Raw genomic sequence first — 13,907 nt, 5'->3', positions numbered from 1 at the left:
ACAAAAGTGAAAGTAGGCTGTCGGGGCTGAGCAGGGGAGAAGCAGGGAGAGTCTTGGGGAACAAACAGTTTAGCAACTGCCAGGACATCCCTGAAAGTCCCCCTCTCAGGCCTGGCAAGCTGTGAGCTGCTGGGTTCACATCAGTCCCAGCCAAACACTGTCAGCCTTTTGGATGGTGGGGGTGGCTAAGAACCACAGGGACGAGAGTCTTCTGGCTGGCTCACCAAAAATTTGTTACCAAACTCAGGTTCACCTGCTTGTCATTCAAGAATCTAATACCGAGTCCCTCAGAGCTACCCGAGAGGTTGCCTCCCAGGCTTGAAGTCCTCAGAAAGTCTGGCGAATAAAACATAATTCTCAACTTAAAAAGAAATAAAAGAACCAAATATTGAGAGACAAGCGTTGGGTAAAAGGAAAGATAGCTTTATTGAGAAAGTCTAGTCACCAGTGACCGATGATTCAATCAGTCGTGCCTCTGTAATGAAGCCTCCACAGAAACTCAAAAGGATGGGGTTCAAAGAGCTTCCAGGCTGGTGAACAGCTGGAGATTTGGGGAGAGTGGCACACATGGAGAGGGCATGGATGCCTTCTCCCCATATGCATCTCTTCCATCTGGCTGTTCCTGAAATATTCTTTTATGGTAAACCAGTAATCTAGTGAATAATCTGGTTTTCTGAGTTTTGTGAGCCACTCTGGCAAATTAATTGAACCACAGGAGGGGGTTGTGGAAACCTTTGATTTTATATCCATTCGGTCAGAAGCGCTGGTAACAATCTGGACTTGCAATTGGCATCTGAAGTGGAGCGCAGTCTTGTGGGACTTTACCTGTGGAATCTGATGCTATCCCCAGGTTGATAGTGTCAGAATTGAGTTGGATTGTAGGACATGAAGCTGGTGTTGGATTGCTTGGATGTGTAGGGGAAAATTCAACACACAGAAATTGGTTGCAGAAATGTATTATCTTTAGAGAGATATTATTTGTAATATCTCAATATTATTTGTAATTCTCTTTTTTCCTTTGGAGAGAAAGGCGCCCTGATTTGCTGCTGCCTAGTGAGCATCTGGGTAATCTGGCACTGACACTGGAGAGGTGAAACAAAAACTCTTGGAGCAAGGAGGGGCAGGTGTAGTTTGATAGGGTATTACGCATGCTTTCTTCAGAAAGGAGAGAAGAGATGAAACCTACAGCCCACTTTTACCTTTGTGGCAACCCATGTGTTAAGAAAGAAAAATATTAGTAAATGTGATTGTTATAGTTGAAAGTGGCAGCAGTTAAGTCAATAGTAGTAAAATTCTACTGTGATATTATTTAGCAAAAGCTACACACAAAACCAAGCAAAGACATCTGCCCACATGGTGTGTGGTACACTGTATGTGTTGTGGGAAACACCCAGAATCTCATCCTCAGGAAAAAGAAAAAAGAAGTGGGTAAGAACACAGACAGTCTGTTCCTAATAAGGATATAACTTTATTTATAGCCGATAGAGATGATAATACTTTCCACAGAGCAAAAGCAATAATGCAAAGGCTTTCCAACCACTCACACAATATGAAACACACACCTTGCTGTCAAGGATCCAGAAATTAGCAGGAACCAAACTTTTGCTTTTTTGAAGCAAATTTAGCTAAAATATCAATAGATACAAAACAATAATAATTGTAAGGCTTTAGTGAATCACTGAATAATTCATCAGACTAAGCTAAATATCTAATCTGATTTAAAAAAAATATTATTTACCTTAAGCTTCCTCAACTCTCTGGACAAAGAAAATGATTTTGGGTTTTTAAGTTCTTCAATCAAGACTTCCTTGGAGGAAATCTGCTTTGAGTACTGTGCAGGAATCCATTCTGAGAGAAGCTCAGAATAATGGGAACTCCCTAGCCTGCTCCACGCGGGAGAAGACCCCTGTAGAAGGCAGTACGGCTCTGGGGCACAGAAGCCTTGGAGCCAGACTAACTCCTTCAAATCCTAGCACTTGTACTTATTAATTATGTGACCTTTGTGAAAGTACCTATCCTCTCTGTGCATCAGTTTTCTCAATTATAAAATGGGGATACTAATAGATATAAAGCTCTTATAAAGGGGAAAAATAAGGACACAATATTAACTATTATTATCTGAACAAAAAATTCATCACTTTTGGAGAGAGGCTGGGACATGGATAGCCAGGTAGTTTCTTACTATAACTTTCTTCTGACTTGGAGGACCATGTAAAAGTAAATTTTGACCGGTCATATATTCCTTATAGTAGGCTCACCTCTGGCCTTTTCTCTGTCCAGAGATTATCAGGGAGAAAGGTTTTAAGGCAGAAGGCGTGGCTTGATGGGACTTGGCAAAAGGATGAGAAAAGTGCTACTGTGGGGACTACAGTTACTGAGAAAATGATAGTCTATGGAAATTTTGGGGATTTGCCTGTTAAAACTAGAAGTGGGGTATACTCAAAAGTATAATAATATCTAGAGGAAAAAAATGTTCAGAGGCATGTACCATTACTATGGAGGGGCAAGTGCATGCCACGTGGCAGATTACAGGGATCGGGGGAGCAAGGACAAAGTTAGAGGCCAGTCAGAGTTCAGAGGCCAAGTGTTCTGGAGTAAAAGACTCGGTTTTCCAAATCAGTGGTGAGGTCTCCAGAAATGGCTTCTTTACTCCTGCCTCTGCCCAAGATTCAGGGAGCATATATCCTCTGCTGGGTTGTTAGCAACCTGAGTCAGGCAGCAACAATTGATTAAGCACCAGCCGTATACTAGGTGTCCTGAAAAATAATAGCCTTGTTCCATTTATTACCAAAGGTTGCTCAGTCTCTGCCCTGGCCACTTTTCTGGCCGTGGGGCAGGGAGGGGAACGTGGGTCTCCAGTTTTCCATAACCAAAGCCTTCTTCTCCCCTATTCACACTAGGATTTTACTTTTAGGGTAGAGATTAAAGGGCAAACAAACAAAACTGAAGGACTGCCCCACAGATGGCAATAAGAGGATCAGCTAGCAGCTAGTACTTCAGCTGCACAACACAGAAGACGATTCCACAGCCACAATGCTCCACCTCCACAGCCCTGCAAGAATGCCATGAGAATGAGGCACAGTACCTCTGCAGCAAAATATTACACAGATCTTTGGGGCTTTTATCTTCCGTACAATTAAACACTCCAGAAAAACTACTTATTCTTACACAAACCATTTCTTGAGATGAAAAATTTAAAAGGTGTTCTTACATAAAGATTTAGATTAGTATTTACTCTGTGTCTTTGACTGTGCCTTTTGCAAGCTGGGCTCAAGACTTCCCGTAGTCTTCTTACTCAATTCCTTTGTCTTTCAGCTCCTGTTTGACACGTTTCAGATAGTCAGGATCAGGGTAGCCATAACTGCAGAAGGAAAAAGGCCCTTAGCTTCATCACAGATGGTTTTAAAGAATCTGTACAGTAGGTCCCTGGCATTAACATTCAGTGTTGCAAACACTCACAAGCAATCCTGAAGGCATATGACTGATAATTATTTGGAAGTATGCAGATGTGAGTCATTTAGCTAATGAGTAGGCCTAGCTGTCTGCCCAGGATCTGCCTTCCAACAAGACTTTTTAATTTTGAGTTCATGGTAAGCAGTGACTCATAAAGTTACAATATACTATATTTTTATGGAAGGTAATAATTTTGCTACAGGAAGATTTTCACATTTGGGAAATTAAGTTTCAGAATACTAAGGGTTTGAGGTATTCTATCTGAATTTCATAAAGAACAATTGGATTGCCCATAATACAACTTCCATCATCATTAAGATTTTTCTAGACAAATATTAGCCAAGCATATTTAGGATGTCTATGGACTGATGGAAGGGTTGAAGAAAGGGCGGTCTTAAAAGAAGTCAAAGTAATTAAGATTCCTAGGCTCTGCCCATCAAATAGACATGAAACCCCAAATTAAATCACCTTAGATACCATTCATCTTGGATTCTGAAGATCTACCGCCCTTTGATACAAAATTTATTCACTGTATGTTACTTTGTGGTTGGCAGGGTAGAAGGTGTTGGGAACCAGTCTTTTTGCCTTTGAGGTTATCACTCCAGATTAGCATCCGTCAAGATACTTAACTGTATCCTATCCCACTGGTATAAACTGTCTCCTTACAGCTACATCTGTAGCAGCCAAATTCTGTTTAGCCGCCATTGTGTTTCAAAAGATTCTTACCATTGTGGTCCCCCACTGCAGGATGTCTTGTGGTGGATATCATTCCATGTAACAACATCTGAGAATCCTGATGCTCGAGACACTCCCACTGTGAAAATCAGTTTTTGGTCAAAGGCCCTACGAAGGAGGCGCAGAACCTCCCTTCCTTCCTGGTTATCAGGCAAGTATGCACTTCGCTGTATTCCATAAAATCTCTTTCCTGGGTTTGGGTGCTCTTTCTATATAAGACAAGAAAATATCAAGTGAAAACATTCCTGTGTCTAAATTTTACTTTATCTATAGATGTGTTTGCAGATAGAGCAAACAAAAAAACAAAAAAAGTATTGAAGGTTTGCTCAGATTCCACATATAATTCATATTTCTCCTCTTTCCCCAAATTCCTGCTGGGAACACTTATCCACCTTCCTGACTTCCCCCACCCCAACACATAATCACCACCCACCCTTTCTCTGCCTTACTAGACACAAAAGATACCTAAGTTATAAGTAAATGTTACCTTCATCAGCATTTAAAACCCTTGCATATAATCATGGAGATAATTACCTGGGAAACATACTGGAAAGAAACCCAAAGACTTCAGAAACACTTACTGTTTGTATGCCTCCTTTAATAGTATAAATAATCTTAATGGAGCCACAGGATTCATAACCTGGAAGTGAGTCCTTTAAGTAACTGAAACTCATATTTCCATCTGGCTGATTTCCTTTCTGGATGCCGTAGGAAGTCTGGCACACAGGACAGACTGGCTTATATGAAAAGGCTCTCTCAATACAGAGGCTGCAGAATTCATGCTTGCACTTGGAGAGCACGCGTTTGTTATTAATGGTGTCCATACAGATGATACATATGTCCTTTTCTTTGTCCACTCCTGACACCCCAGAACTGGCAGAGTGCTGGAATATTGTTGAAGCTGTTTTTGAATCACTGCTATCAGTGGGTGCATCATGGTCATCATTCCATTTTTCTCCAGCTAACGGAGAGATTCCCGCTCTGTTTAAGACATACTGTTTTGCCTTTGCAAGGTTATCTGGCAGCCCAATCAAAGTCATTGACTCTTGATTTAGCACAAGGTGTATATCTGGATGTCTTTTTCTAAAGTCATCAGCAAACTTGGTCCCATACAAGTGCTTTTTCTCCTTGCCCAAAGCTTTCAGTGAAAGAACTTCTCTCATAATCTGACAAGAGACATGTTGGTAGGCGTCGATGAAACTTGAATAAGCATGCACAGAAAGATCTAACTCCTTGATTTTAGGTTTAAACAGAATGCAGGTTTTCTGACCTAATCCCCAAACCTGCTTTCGAGTGTTGTATTTTTTTTCTATTTTTGATATCTCCTGGAATAATTCCACTTCTAAAAGCTTATAGTGAGCGGTATCAACCTCAATTCCATTCATCATGTGTTTGTCAGTCAATATTTTCACGGGTGCCTTGATAAGACTTTCAGAGGTTTTTGAAGCAAGAAGATGTTCAGCAGCTGAAATGTCATCTGTGGTCCCAAGAAGGGTTAATTCTCGCCCTTTCTCCTTTATGAGGAGCTTCGTAAACTGCTGGCTTAATTCTTGTTTGATTTGATTTGCCTGCTTACTGTCTGCAAAAGCAATACATTTCTGCCCCAGAGTCCCTACGTTCTGAAATTCACTGGCAAAAGAGTCGCGAGCTGCTTCGAGGTTACCTGAGATGAAGTCTAAATAGACCATATTTGAAGAACTCTCTCGAGCTTTTATTTTTGTACCAAATCTTTTCTCTATTGAGCCTATTTTATCAGGGTAGGTGTATGTGAAGTATTCAAAGAAAGCCAAGGGAACTTCGAAATGGTTGCTTTTTTCCTCTGACCTGGCTTTTGGCTCAGAGGGAGAAACATAGCTGTGTGCATCCTGCTGATGGAGTGGCTCCCTCTCTGTTGTCAAAAGGGAAGAATCACATTTCTGTTCCCTTTCCAACAGTTGCTCACTCAAGAAGCCATGTATTCTTTCAATATCTCTGAAGTCACCACACACCTTCTCTGTTCCATCACGGCCCTCCACACATTTGACACTGGGGCAGAGAATGGTGATCTGCTCCCTCTGCTCTTTGGAGAGCAGGTGACAGTTTAGCTCAGCTGTGACAGTAAGAAAGATCTGAAATTTTAAAAGGGAACAAATAAAATCTCTTAGACATCCATGCCTATGTTCACCTCTCAGGAGAATGTCTAGAGACTAGAGAAACAACCACTATGACTTCTTTCAAATCCTTTTTGTAGAGGATGCAACGTACTACAGCCCTGGAGAGTTGGGGGTGGGGTGGGAGGTGAGGGGAAGAGGCTCAGGCACATCTCCAGAGATTCTGATGTAAATGTAGGACCTGAGCACTAACACTTTTAAAAGTTCTATGGACAGGGAATCTGGTTTCTAGAGCTGCCACTATCTGTTTGACCTTGGGGGTTGGAGTGATGGAAAGGCACTCCGGCTTTCTGGGTAAATTGCTGTTTCTCACTAAAGAATGTGAGCCTGGAAGGGAGTCATAAATCTGAGGAGGGTGTTTTTTCCTATAATTGTATTTTCTCTTCTACTCTCCTCCTTTTTAAAAAAACAAAACAAAACTAACCCCCTAACTGCATGCAGTGTTGCTGGGTCCTCTAAACCCTGGCCTTTAGAAGCTCAAATATAAGACAAACACATGAGATTAGGCAAAAAAGGACAGAGACAAATTGAATGTACTATAAAAGCAAGATTTCTAAAGTTTTGCTCCACTTCAAGGTCTTCACACATGCCATGCACATGCCATTTCCTCTGCCTGTAACATCCTTCCTCTAAATCTTCCTCCAGAATGTTTCCTGAATCCAGCCACTGCTCACAACTCCATCAGGACCACCCAGAGTCCAGGCCATTATCATCCTGCACCTGGCTCACTGTAGCCCCTCCTAACTGGGCTCTCTCACTTTCCACTTTAGCCTCTTCCTACATTCAGTTCTCCACGCAGCAGCCAGAGTAACCCTTTAGAAATATGAATCAGATCACTGTATCCCCCTGGCTCAAAACCATCTAAGGAATCTCCTAACATTTAAGTTAAAATCCAAAGTCCTGATCTTCATCCCTCAAAGACCTGACTTCTGGGTACCTCTCCAAGTTCCTCTCTTACTCTCTCTCTTGCTGTCTGCTCTCCAGCCAGCAGGCCTCCCTCCTTGAAGGGGCTTAGGATGTAGGCTCCTGTCTGACTGGGTGGGGGTGTGTGTGTCAGCCTTGCACTTGTTTCTTCCTTCTGCCTAGAATTTTCTTCTCCTAGAAATCCACTTAGTTAGCTCTCTTACTTCATTCATGTCTCTACTCAGATGTCATTTCATTTGAGAGGTTTTTCCTGATATCCTACTTAAAATAGTGCTCCTGTTACTGTCATTTATCCTGCTTTCTTCTTCTTCCTAGCACTTATCACTGCAGACATTTTGTTTCATATCTATTTGTTTCCTATTGTCTGGTTCCCTCACTAGAATGTAAGCTCCTTGAGGGCAGGGTCTGATGTGTTCCTGTCTGTATCCCCAGCTCCTGGCACACAGAAGTCATTGTCAAATGACTGCATGACTGGCTCCTTCTCAAATGTCACCTCCTCAGACACTGTGACTTCTGGTCAGAAATAACACAAACTCCTTCTTCTTCCTTGCCTTGGCCTTGTCACTCTCTAAGTGACAAAACCTCATTACAGTTTTTTCTCAACACATATCACTCTCTGAAATGGTTTTCCTCATTTTGTTTACTTGCTTATTGTCTTTCTGTGTACCTCTCCACCCCCAGCAGGGACCTGGCTGTTGTGTTCACCTCTGTGTCCCTGTTGCCTAAACAGTGCCAGGCTCATAGTAAGTTCTTAGTAAATGGTCCTTGGACTGGAGAGGATTTTGCAGGAACATACCCAACTCCCCTCAATACTCACCTTTCTGACACAGGAATCCACAGCATTAGGGATGTGCTTTTCATTTGGATGCTTCTCACCAGACCTCGCCCCTTTTTGTGACTGTGTCAGAGAAGACATTCTGGCCCTTGTATTCTTCTCTACTGCATTTTCATTGGGTTCCAGGAAAATAGTCACAGTTTTGTCGTCAACCACAATTTGGTGCTTTCCTTTTTTCAACACTCCCTCCTTACCTTCAGTGGAGACATTACATATATGCATAAACATAGAAATGGGAGATTTTAAATAATCCTCTTACTCATGCATCTGTACCCTGCCCCAGTACCCTCCCAGTAAGGGCTGCTCCCTGCATCCTGAAATGGTGAGTTGGTGACAGGGGACCTGAGGGAGATATTCAGAACTCTTAATTAGGCAGCTTACATTTTACTGTAGAAAGGAAGGCTTAATGATAATGTAATATCCACTCATTAAAAGTCATGTTCCTGAAACTGTCTCAGTATCCCATTTCAATGACATGGAGTAATGCTCATTATAAGTGAAAAAAAAATCAGGAGTAAAAAATGTAGACTCAGTTTTGTAACTCTATATGTACGTATATGTGTTTACTGACATTCAGAGGAAAAAGTCTGGGAGTAAATATACCAAAATGTTCAGATTGTTTTTCACCAGGTGGTTTTCTTCTTTATTCTTTACCCTGTCTTCTATAGTGAGGATATATAACTTCTGTAGCTCTCAAAAACAAATCAGTGGAATAATTGTTTAAAACATAAAAGCAGAATGGCAAGGGCTGACCGATGTCGGCGGGTGGGAAGGGTGTTTGTTCTTCTGAGAGCTGAGAATTATGAATCGGGACGAGGAACTGGAAAGTGTCAACTTGAAGGCGCAGTCGGTCCAGATCACGGACTGGGCACTTCTGGGCTCTGTTCTCCTCTATGGGGCTGCGCCTCCTGGCTGCAGAAGCCCCTAGTTCCTGTCCCCCACCAGACGATACCAGACTTGCCTTCTCTCCTGAGTCAGCTTGAACTGGGTCTGCACATAATCCCCCGGAGCTGGACCCCTCAGGGACGGCGGTTGCCCCCCTCCCCCGCCCCTGCCCTGGCCCACAGCTCACCCGCCCTTTGCTGGAAATCCACCCGATAGGTGCCCTGGTCGCTGGGATCCAGGGCACGGACGGTGCACTCTCCGCCTCCCGACTCCCGGCTCTGAAAGTACTTTTCCAGCTTCCTTTGAAGACGGATTCCGGGCTGGGACACCCGCACGAACAGCGGGGACGGCGGGCAGAGGATCGAAGCCATGGCTCTCTGTGTAGGGCTCTGGCGCGGCAGCTTGCGACGCAGCGTGGCCAGGGCCGGGGCATGGGTGTGTCCCGCCGCGCTGCCCCCAAGCGCAAAGTTTCAGTTTCGCTTTCCCCGTAATCCCTTCTGTTTTCCGTCAGAGCCACTCCTCCTCCTCGCCTCGCCGCGGACTGCCGGGTGAGTAGGTCCCGTCTCCCGTCCCCGGGGCGGTGGGCGCCCGAGCCTCCCAGGTCTCCTCTCCTGCAGGCTCGGGCAGGGAGCGGGTTGGCGAGGGGTGGGCTCCCAGGGCCAGGCTGGTGAGGGTGGAGACTGGGAGAGATGCTCAAGGCAGAGTTTCTCCTGAGTTTGTGGTTGACTCTTATTGTTGTTACTTTCGTTTGCAGCTGAAATATAATCCACATTCTGAATTCAGGTTAAATTTACCAACACTTTTAAAAAATTTGAATTTGTTCACCTGCATTATGGCGTATAACCCGTTACCTCCCTCTAACTATCGTTTAGACTGGCTCTTCCGGTTTTTCTGCCCTTCTTTCAACATTTAGCTCACAGTGCTGAACTGCGTGCTGCCCTGCGTAAAGGTGAGAGTGGAGGCACCTGACCGCACCAGCTGGTAAAGGGAGGCAGACTTGTGATTAAAGAAGCAGAATCTCTGGAAGGCTTCAGGCGGAAGTTTGAAGTAGAATCCTAAAAGAGAGGAGGAGGAGGAGGGATGGGGAGGATCCGAGGCACAGGGACCACTGTATCTGAAGCACAGAGGGCACACTGAGGCCTTGGAGGAGATGAGATAGGTGAGAGAGCCGACAGAGGAAGGGGCTAGATCAGTGCTGTCCAACAGAAGTGTAATGGGGGCTACAGATTAATTTAACAATTTTTAGTAGCCATATTTTTAAGTATAAGCAGGCGAAATTAATTTTATGTTCTTTAACTCACTATATCCTAAATTAACCGTTTCAGCATGCAGTCAATGTTAAAAAACATATTCATGAGGTATTTTACATTCTTTTTTGTCATCTTAAGTCATTGCAATCCAGTATTTATCTCACATTTACACCACCTTTCAGTTGGAATTAGCCACATTTCAAGTGCTCAAGACCTACATGTGGCTAATGGCCCACACTGGCCAGCACAGTTCTAGATGGTGAAAGGTCTTGAAAATCAATGGGGAGATATGGAAAGCTTGAAAGCAGGGCAAGCAGGAGAGTGTCATATCAGATATGCATTTTAGAAAGCTGATGTTGACAGTGATGTGGAGGGCACATTTCCATCTGTGATGAATGGAGGTGGAGAGGCCAGAGATAAGATTTTTGCACCTGGCTGGTAAGACTAGAAATGAGTCTGTCTTTATGGAGAGCGATTTGACAGTACTACCAGAATAATGACTGCATATACATCCTTGTTCTGCAGTTCCACTTCTAGGACTTTGTCCTGTTGACTGATTAGTACCTGTGTCAAGTGACCTATGTACTAAGTTATTCTTTTTTTATAATAGCAAAAGATAAGGAACTCCATAAATGTCCATAAAAAGGGGGACTAACTTACAGTGCATCTATACAACGGAATGCAATGAACAGTAGAAAGAATGAAGATGCTATGTGCTAATATGGAAAGATCTCTAGGATTCATTAATGGATAAGGCAAGATGCAGGGCAGTGTGTAAAAGATGCTACCTTTTGAGGATGGGCACAGGCTCTGAAGAGCAGTCTGACCAAAGCTGGTGTCCCAGAGCATCCTCCCCATGAGGGCAAAGGCTCAGAGGTGAAGGAGAGTTTGGAGAACATCAAGTAGTGCCATTTCACAGCACTGCAGTTCCCCTGGAGCGTGGGGTATGTATAAAGGAATCTGGAAAACAGAAATGACAGAGACCCTTGAATGTCAGGCTGAAGAGTTTGGTCTTTACCATAGGTGATGGAGTCTGCTGAAGATTTTGAGCAGAGAATGCTTCTCAAATAAAACCCATCTTTGTAAGTTTTTTTTTTTTTAAAGATGTTACCTTTTATGTAAAAATGCCTCTGGAAGAATGCGGAAGAAGCTAGTAACTTATTGCCTCTAGGAAAGAAATTTAGTGAGGGGAGTAGGAGGGAGCCTTATACACTTTATAAAATTGAGCCTATTAATATAATACCTATTCAAACAATAAATGTACAATTAAATACATTTAAATCTTTAAAAAGAATTTGTTGCCATAGTTCAGGCAAGAAGCCCTGAGGTCCTTAAGTGAAGTGGTATTAGTGGGCAAGGAGGGTAGGGCCATATTTGAAAGTGATTTAGTTGGACAGGACCCAGTGATGGGTTGAATATAGGACAGAAGAGAAAATTCTAGATTTCTGACTTGAGTGGATGAATGGTGTATCATTTACTGAACTGTAGAATCCAGGAGATAAAGCTTGGATTTTGGAGGGGATTGGCTGAGTGTAGGTAGTGGGGTAGGGGACTGGGGATGAGGAGATTATGGGTCCAGTTTTGCAGCGTGTTTGAAGGGACTATGGGACATCAGGTCGACTTGAAAAATGAGGCTTAGGAGAGCAATTGCCTAGAGATACGAATATGGGAGTCTCATGCAGTTGGTGAGTTGAAGCCATGAGAGTAGATGAGATCACCCCTAGAGAGTGGGTAGAATGAGCTGAGATGTGCTTCTCAGACAGAATCCTGGGGCAAATGATTAATGGGTGAACCATGGATGTGAATCCAGGGGAAAGGCCTCTAAAGGTAAAGTGAAAAGTAACAAAAGAACCCAGGTAAGATGGCATAGGAGAAGCCAAAAAGCAGAGGTTCTGAAATCAAAGAATGAAATGAAGGATGAAACTAGAGAGAGGGGTCAAATAAAGATTATTAGGACAGAAGAGAGTCCCCTGGGGTTAGCCACCTGGAGGACACTGACAGGCCGTTTCAGAGGATCCTGGGGGTGAGCTAGACTACAGTGGGTTGAGCAGGCAGATGGGCAGAGTCAGCCCCTTCATGCTGCCTGTGAAGAGGTAGGAACCAGTGATGGAAAGTTGGGAAGGCTTTTGTTGCTATTGTTTTTAAAATGGAAGAGATTGAATGTTTTGGACAATATGCTCTTTGTTTCTAATTTCTTTGGGGTTAAATGAATGCCACCCCCACTGCCAGGTCTGTCCCAGGACCTTTAAAGCCTGGGCTGAAGAAGGAAATTAAGTGCATCATCTAAAGCAAAAACCCACTGGGAACCCCACAGCGGAAGCAGACGCAGAAGGCGTCCTTTTGTGTAAACAGCAGTGCCCTCTGGAGGCAAAAATGCATCTTCTTGTATTTTAGGATTGTATTTGGACTTAACTGCTTTTCCTGACGCTTAAGAATAATAGTGCTCTGATACTGTAGATAGTTGCACAAAGGTTTCCTATTGCAAAGGTATTAGAAATCATTTCATAGGCCTAAAGGCAACCATGTGGCAACAAGTGTGGGTAACTGTGTCTTTAGTCATTTTCGTCATTATTCTCCTCAAAATCCAGTCTTTAATTCCTACCTGTTAGATGGGGAAAAAAATCATTAAAATATGTTTTCCCAAGGTCTCTGATCTTTATCTAGGTAGTCCCCATTCTAATAGATCAGGGATATTTATCACAAACTCAATACTATATGTCTTTCATGGCACAAGCACAGCTCCTTCTTTCTTCAGACACTCTCCAGGGGTCTTCACTCACTCATAGACTGGTTTTTCCTCATTGTTCTTTGAATGCTTTGCTCAGTTTTACCACTTGTTATCATCCTCCTCTTCTAAATATGTAAAAGCCTGCTCCATCCTTCAAGGCCTGGCTCTAGCTTCACCTTCCCCATAAAGCTTCCCCTGCTATGTGCCATACAGCTATTTCCCTTTGAAATGCCATTACGGTTTCAACTGGAACCTCTCTTTAAAGGATGGAAGGTAAACAGTAACAGTAGCAGCAAAAACAATGTGTGCCTCTTCACCAATGAAATTAAAAACAACTCAAGATCAGAAATTGTGTTTAATCTTCCTGTTGTGTATTCTCACTAAATTCCTAAAGATGCTACTCAATGCTTGTTACATCCTTCTTTTCATTCCTAGAAGGGGGCTGCCATATTTGGGAAACGCAAAACGGAGTCAACATACAAAGACCCCAGAGACCTGGAAGATGGACTTTTTCAAGGTAAAAAGCATAAATGTATATAAATAATAAACCTTGATCAGCATGTGAATGGTTCTTCCTGTAACAGCAAGAAATCTGGGGTCTTCAGTTACACCTGGCATTCTTACTTGGTTTTAATATCCCAATAAATTTTTCTCCTTGCCCCATGTGAGAGATGGGAAATCAAGAATATGCTAATCTAATCAACAGAGTCAACATGAGGATGGGTGATTTTTTTTTTTTAAATGTCACTTCAGTATCATTTTGATTCTCTACTCATTCAGCAGTTCTGCTTTTGCAGGATTGGGAAAGGGAGGGTGATGGAGGAGGAATAAAAATAAAGCCTAGGGAAAAGGCACCTCATTTGTTTACCCTGACAATTCCACCTTCAGGCTTGTGTCATGAAATAAGCAGTGGAAAGTGGGTCCTTACTGGTAGATGGGGAGCTGTA

At 43.0% G+C, this 13,907-nt stretch overlaps 2 protein-coding genes across 2 annotated transcripts in view; one reads left to right on the top strand and one right to left on the bottom strand.

The window, feature by feature from the left end:
* Window positions 1-1,446: 1,446 nt before the first annotated feature.
* Window positions 1,447-9,382, bottom strand: DTX3L (deltex E3 ubiquitin ligase 3L). Its single transcript, XM_032480403.1, has 5 exons — window positions 9,170-9,382; window positions 8,080-8,291; window positions 4,770-6,296; window positions 4,180-4,397; window positions 1,447-3,361 (listed from the first exon to the last, which is right to left on the bottom strand). The coding sequence occupies exons 1-5, from the start codon at window positions 9,351-9,353 to the stop codon at window positions 3,292-3,294; spliced, it is 2,211 nt and encodes a 736-aa protein (XP_032336294.1). The 5' UTR covers window positions 9,354-9,382; the 3' UTR covers window positions 1,447-3,291.
* Window positions 9,319-13,907, top strand: part of PARP9 (poly(ADP-ribose) polymerase family member 9) — a 27,012-nt gene continuing 22,423 nt past the window's right edge. The window contains exons 1-2 of the mRNA XM_032480391.1: window positions 9,319-9,530; window positions 13,396-13,477. Of these exons, the coding sequence (XP_032336282.1) occupies window positions 9,352-9,530; window positions 13,396-13,477 (261 nt within the window). The 5' untranslated portion in view covers window positions 9,319-9,351. The remainder of the gene's footprint in view (window positions 9,531-13,395; window positions 13,478-13,907) is intronic.

This window comes from Camelus ferus, chromosome 1, assembly GCF_009834535.1.
Source record: "Camelus ferus isolate YT-003-E chromosome 1, BCGSAC_Cfer_1.0, whole genome shotgun sequence".
Lineage (NCBI taxonomy): Eukaryota > Metazoa > Chordata > Mammalia > Artiodactyla > Camelidae > Camelus > Camelus ferus.
The sequence above is the reverse complement of the archived record's forward strand: the minus strand, read 5'-3'. Positions and strand labels throughout refer to the sequence as shown.

What these genes read in the sequence shown, in the direction of transcription:
- DTX3L (XM_032480403.1), bottom strand. Translation starts at nt 9,353, where the DNA reads ATGGCTTCGATCCTCTGCCCGCCGTCCCCGCTGTTCGTGCGGGTGTCC. An exon ending in GGATTTCCAGCAAAGGGCGG is followed by an intron (nt 8,292 to 9,169) that starts GTGAGCTGTGGG and finishes TCTCCACTGAAG; the next exon opens with GTAAGGAGGGAGTGTTGAAA. An exon ending in TGCAGTGGGGGACCACAATG is followed by an intron (nt 3,362 to 4,179) that starts GTAAGAATCTTT and finishes TTCCTTCTGCAG; the next exon opens with TTATGGCTACCCTGATCCTG.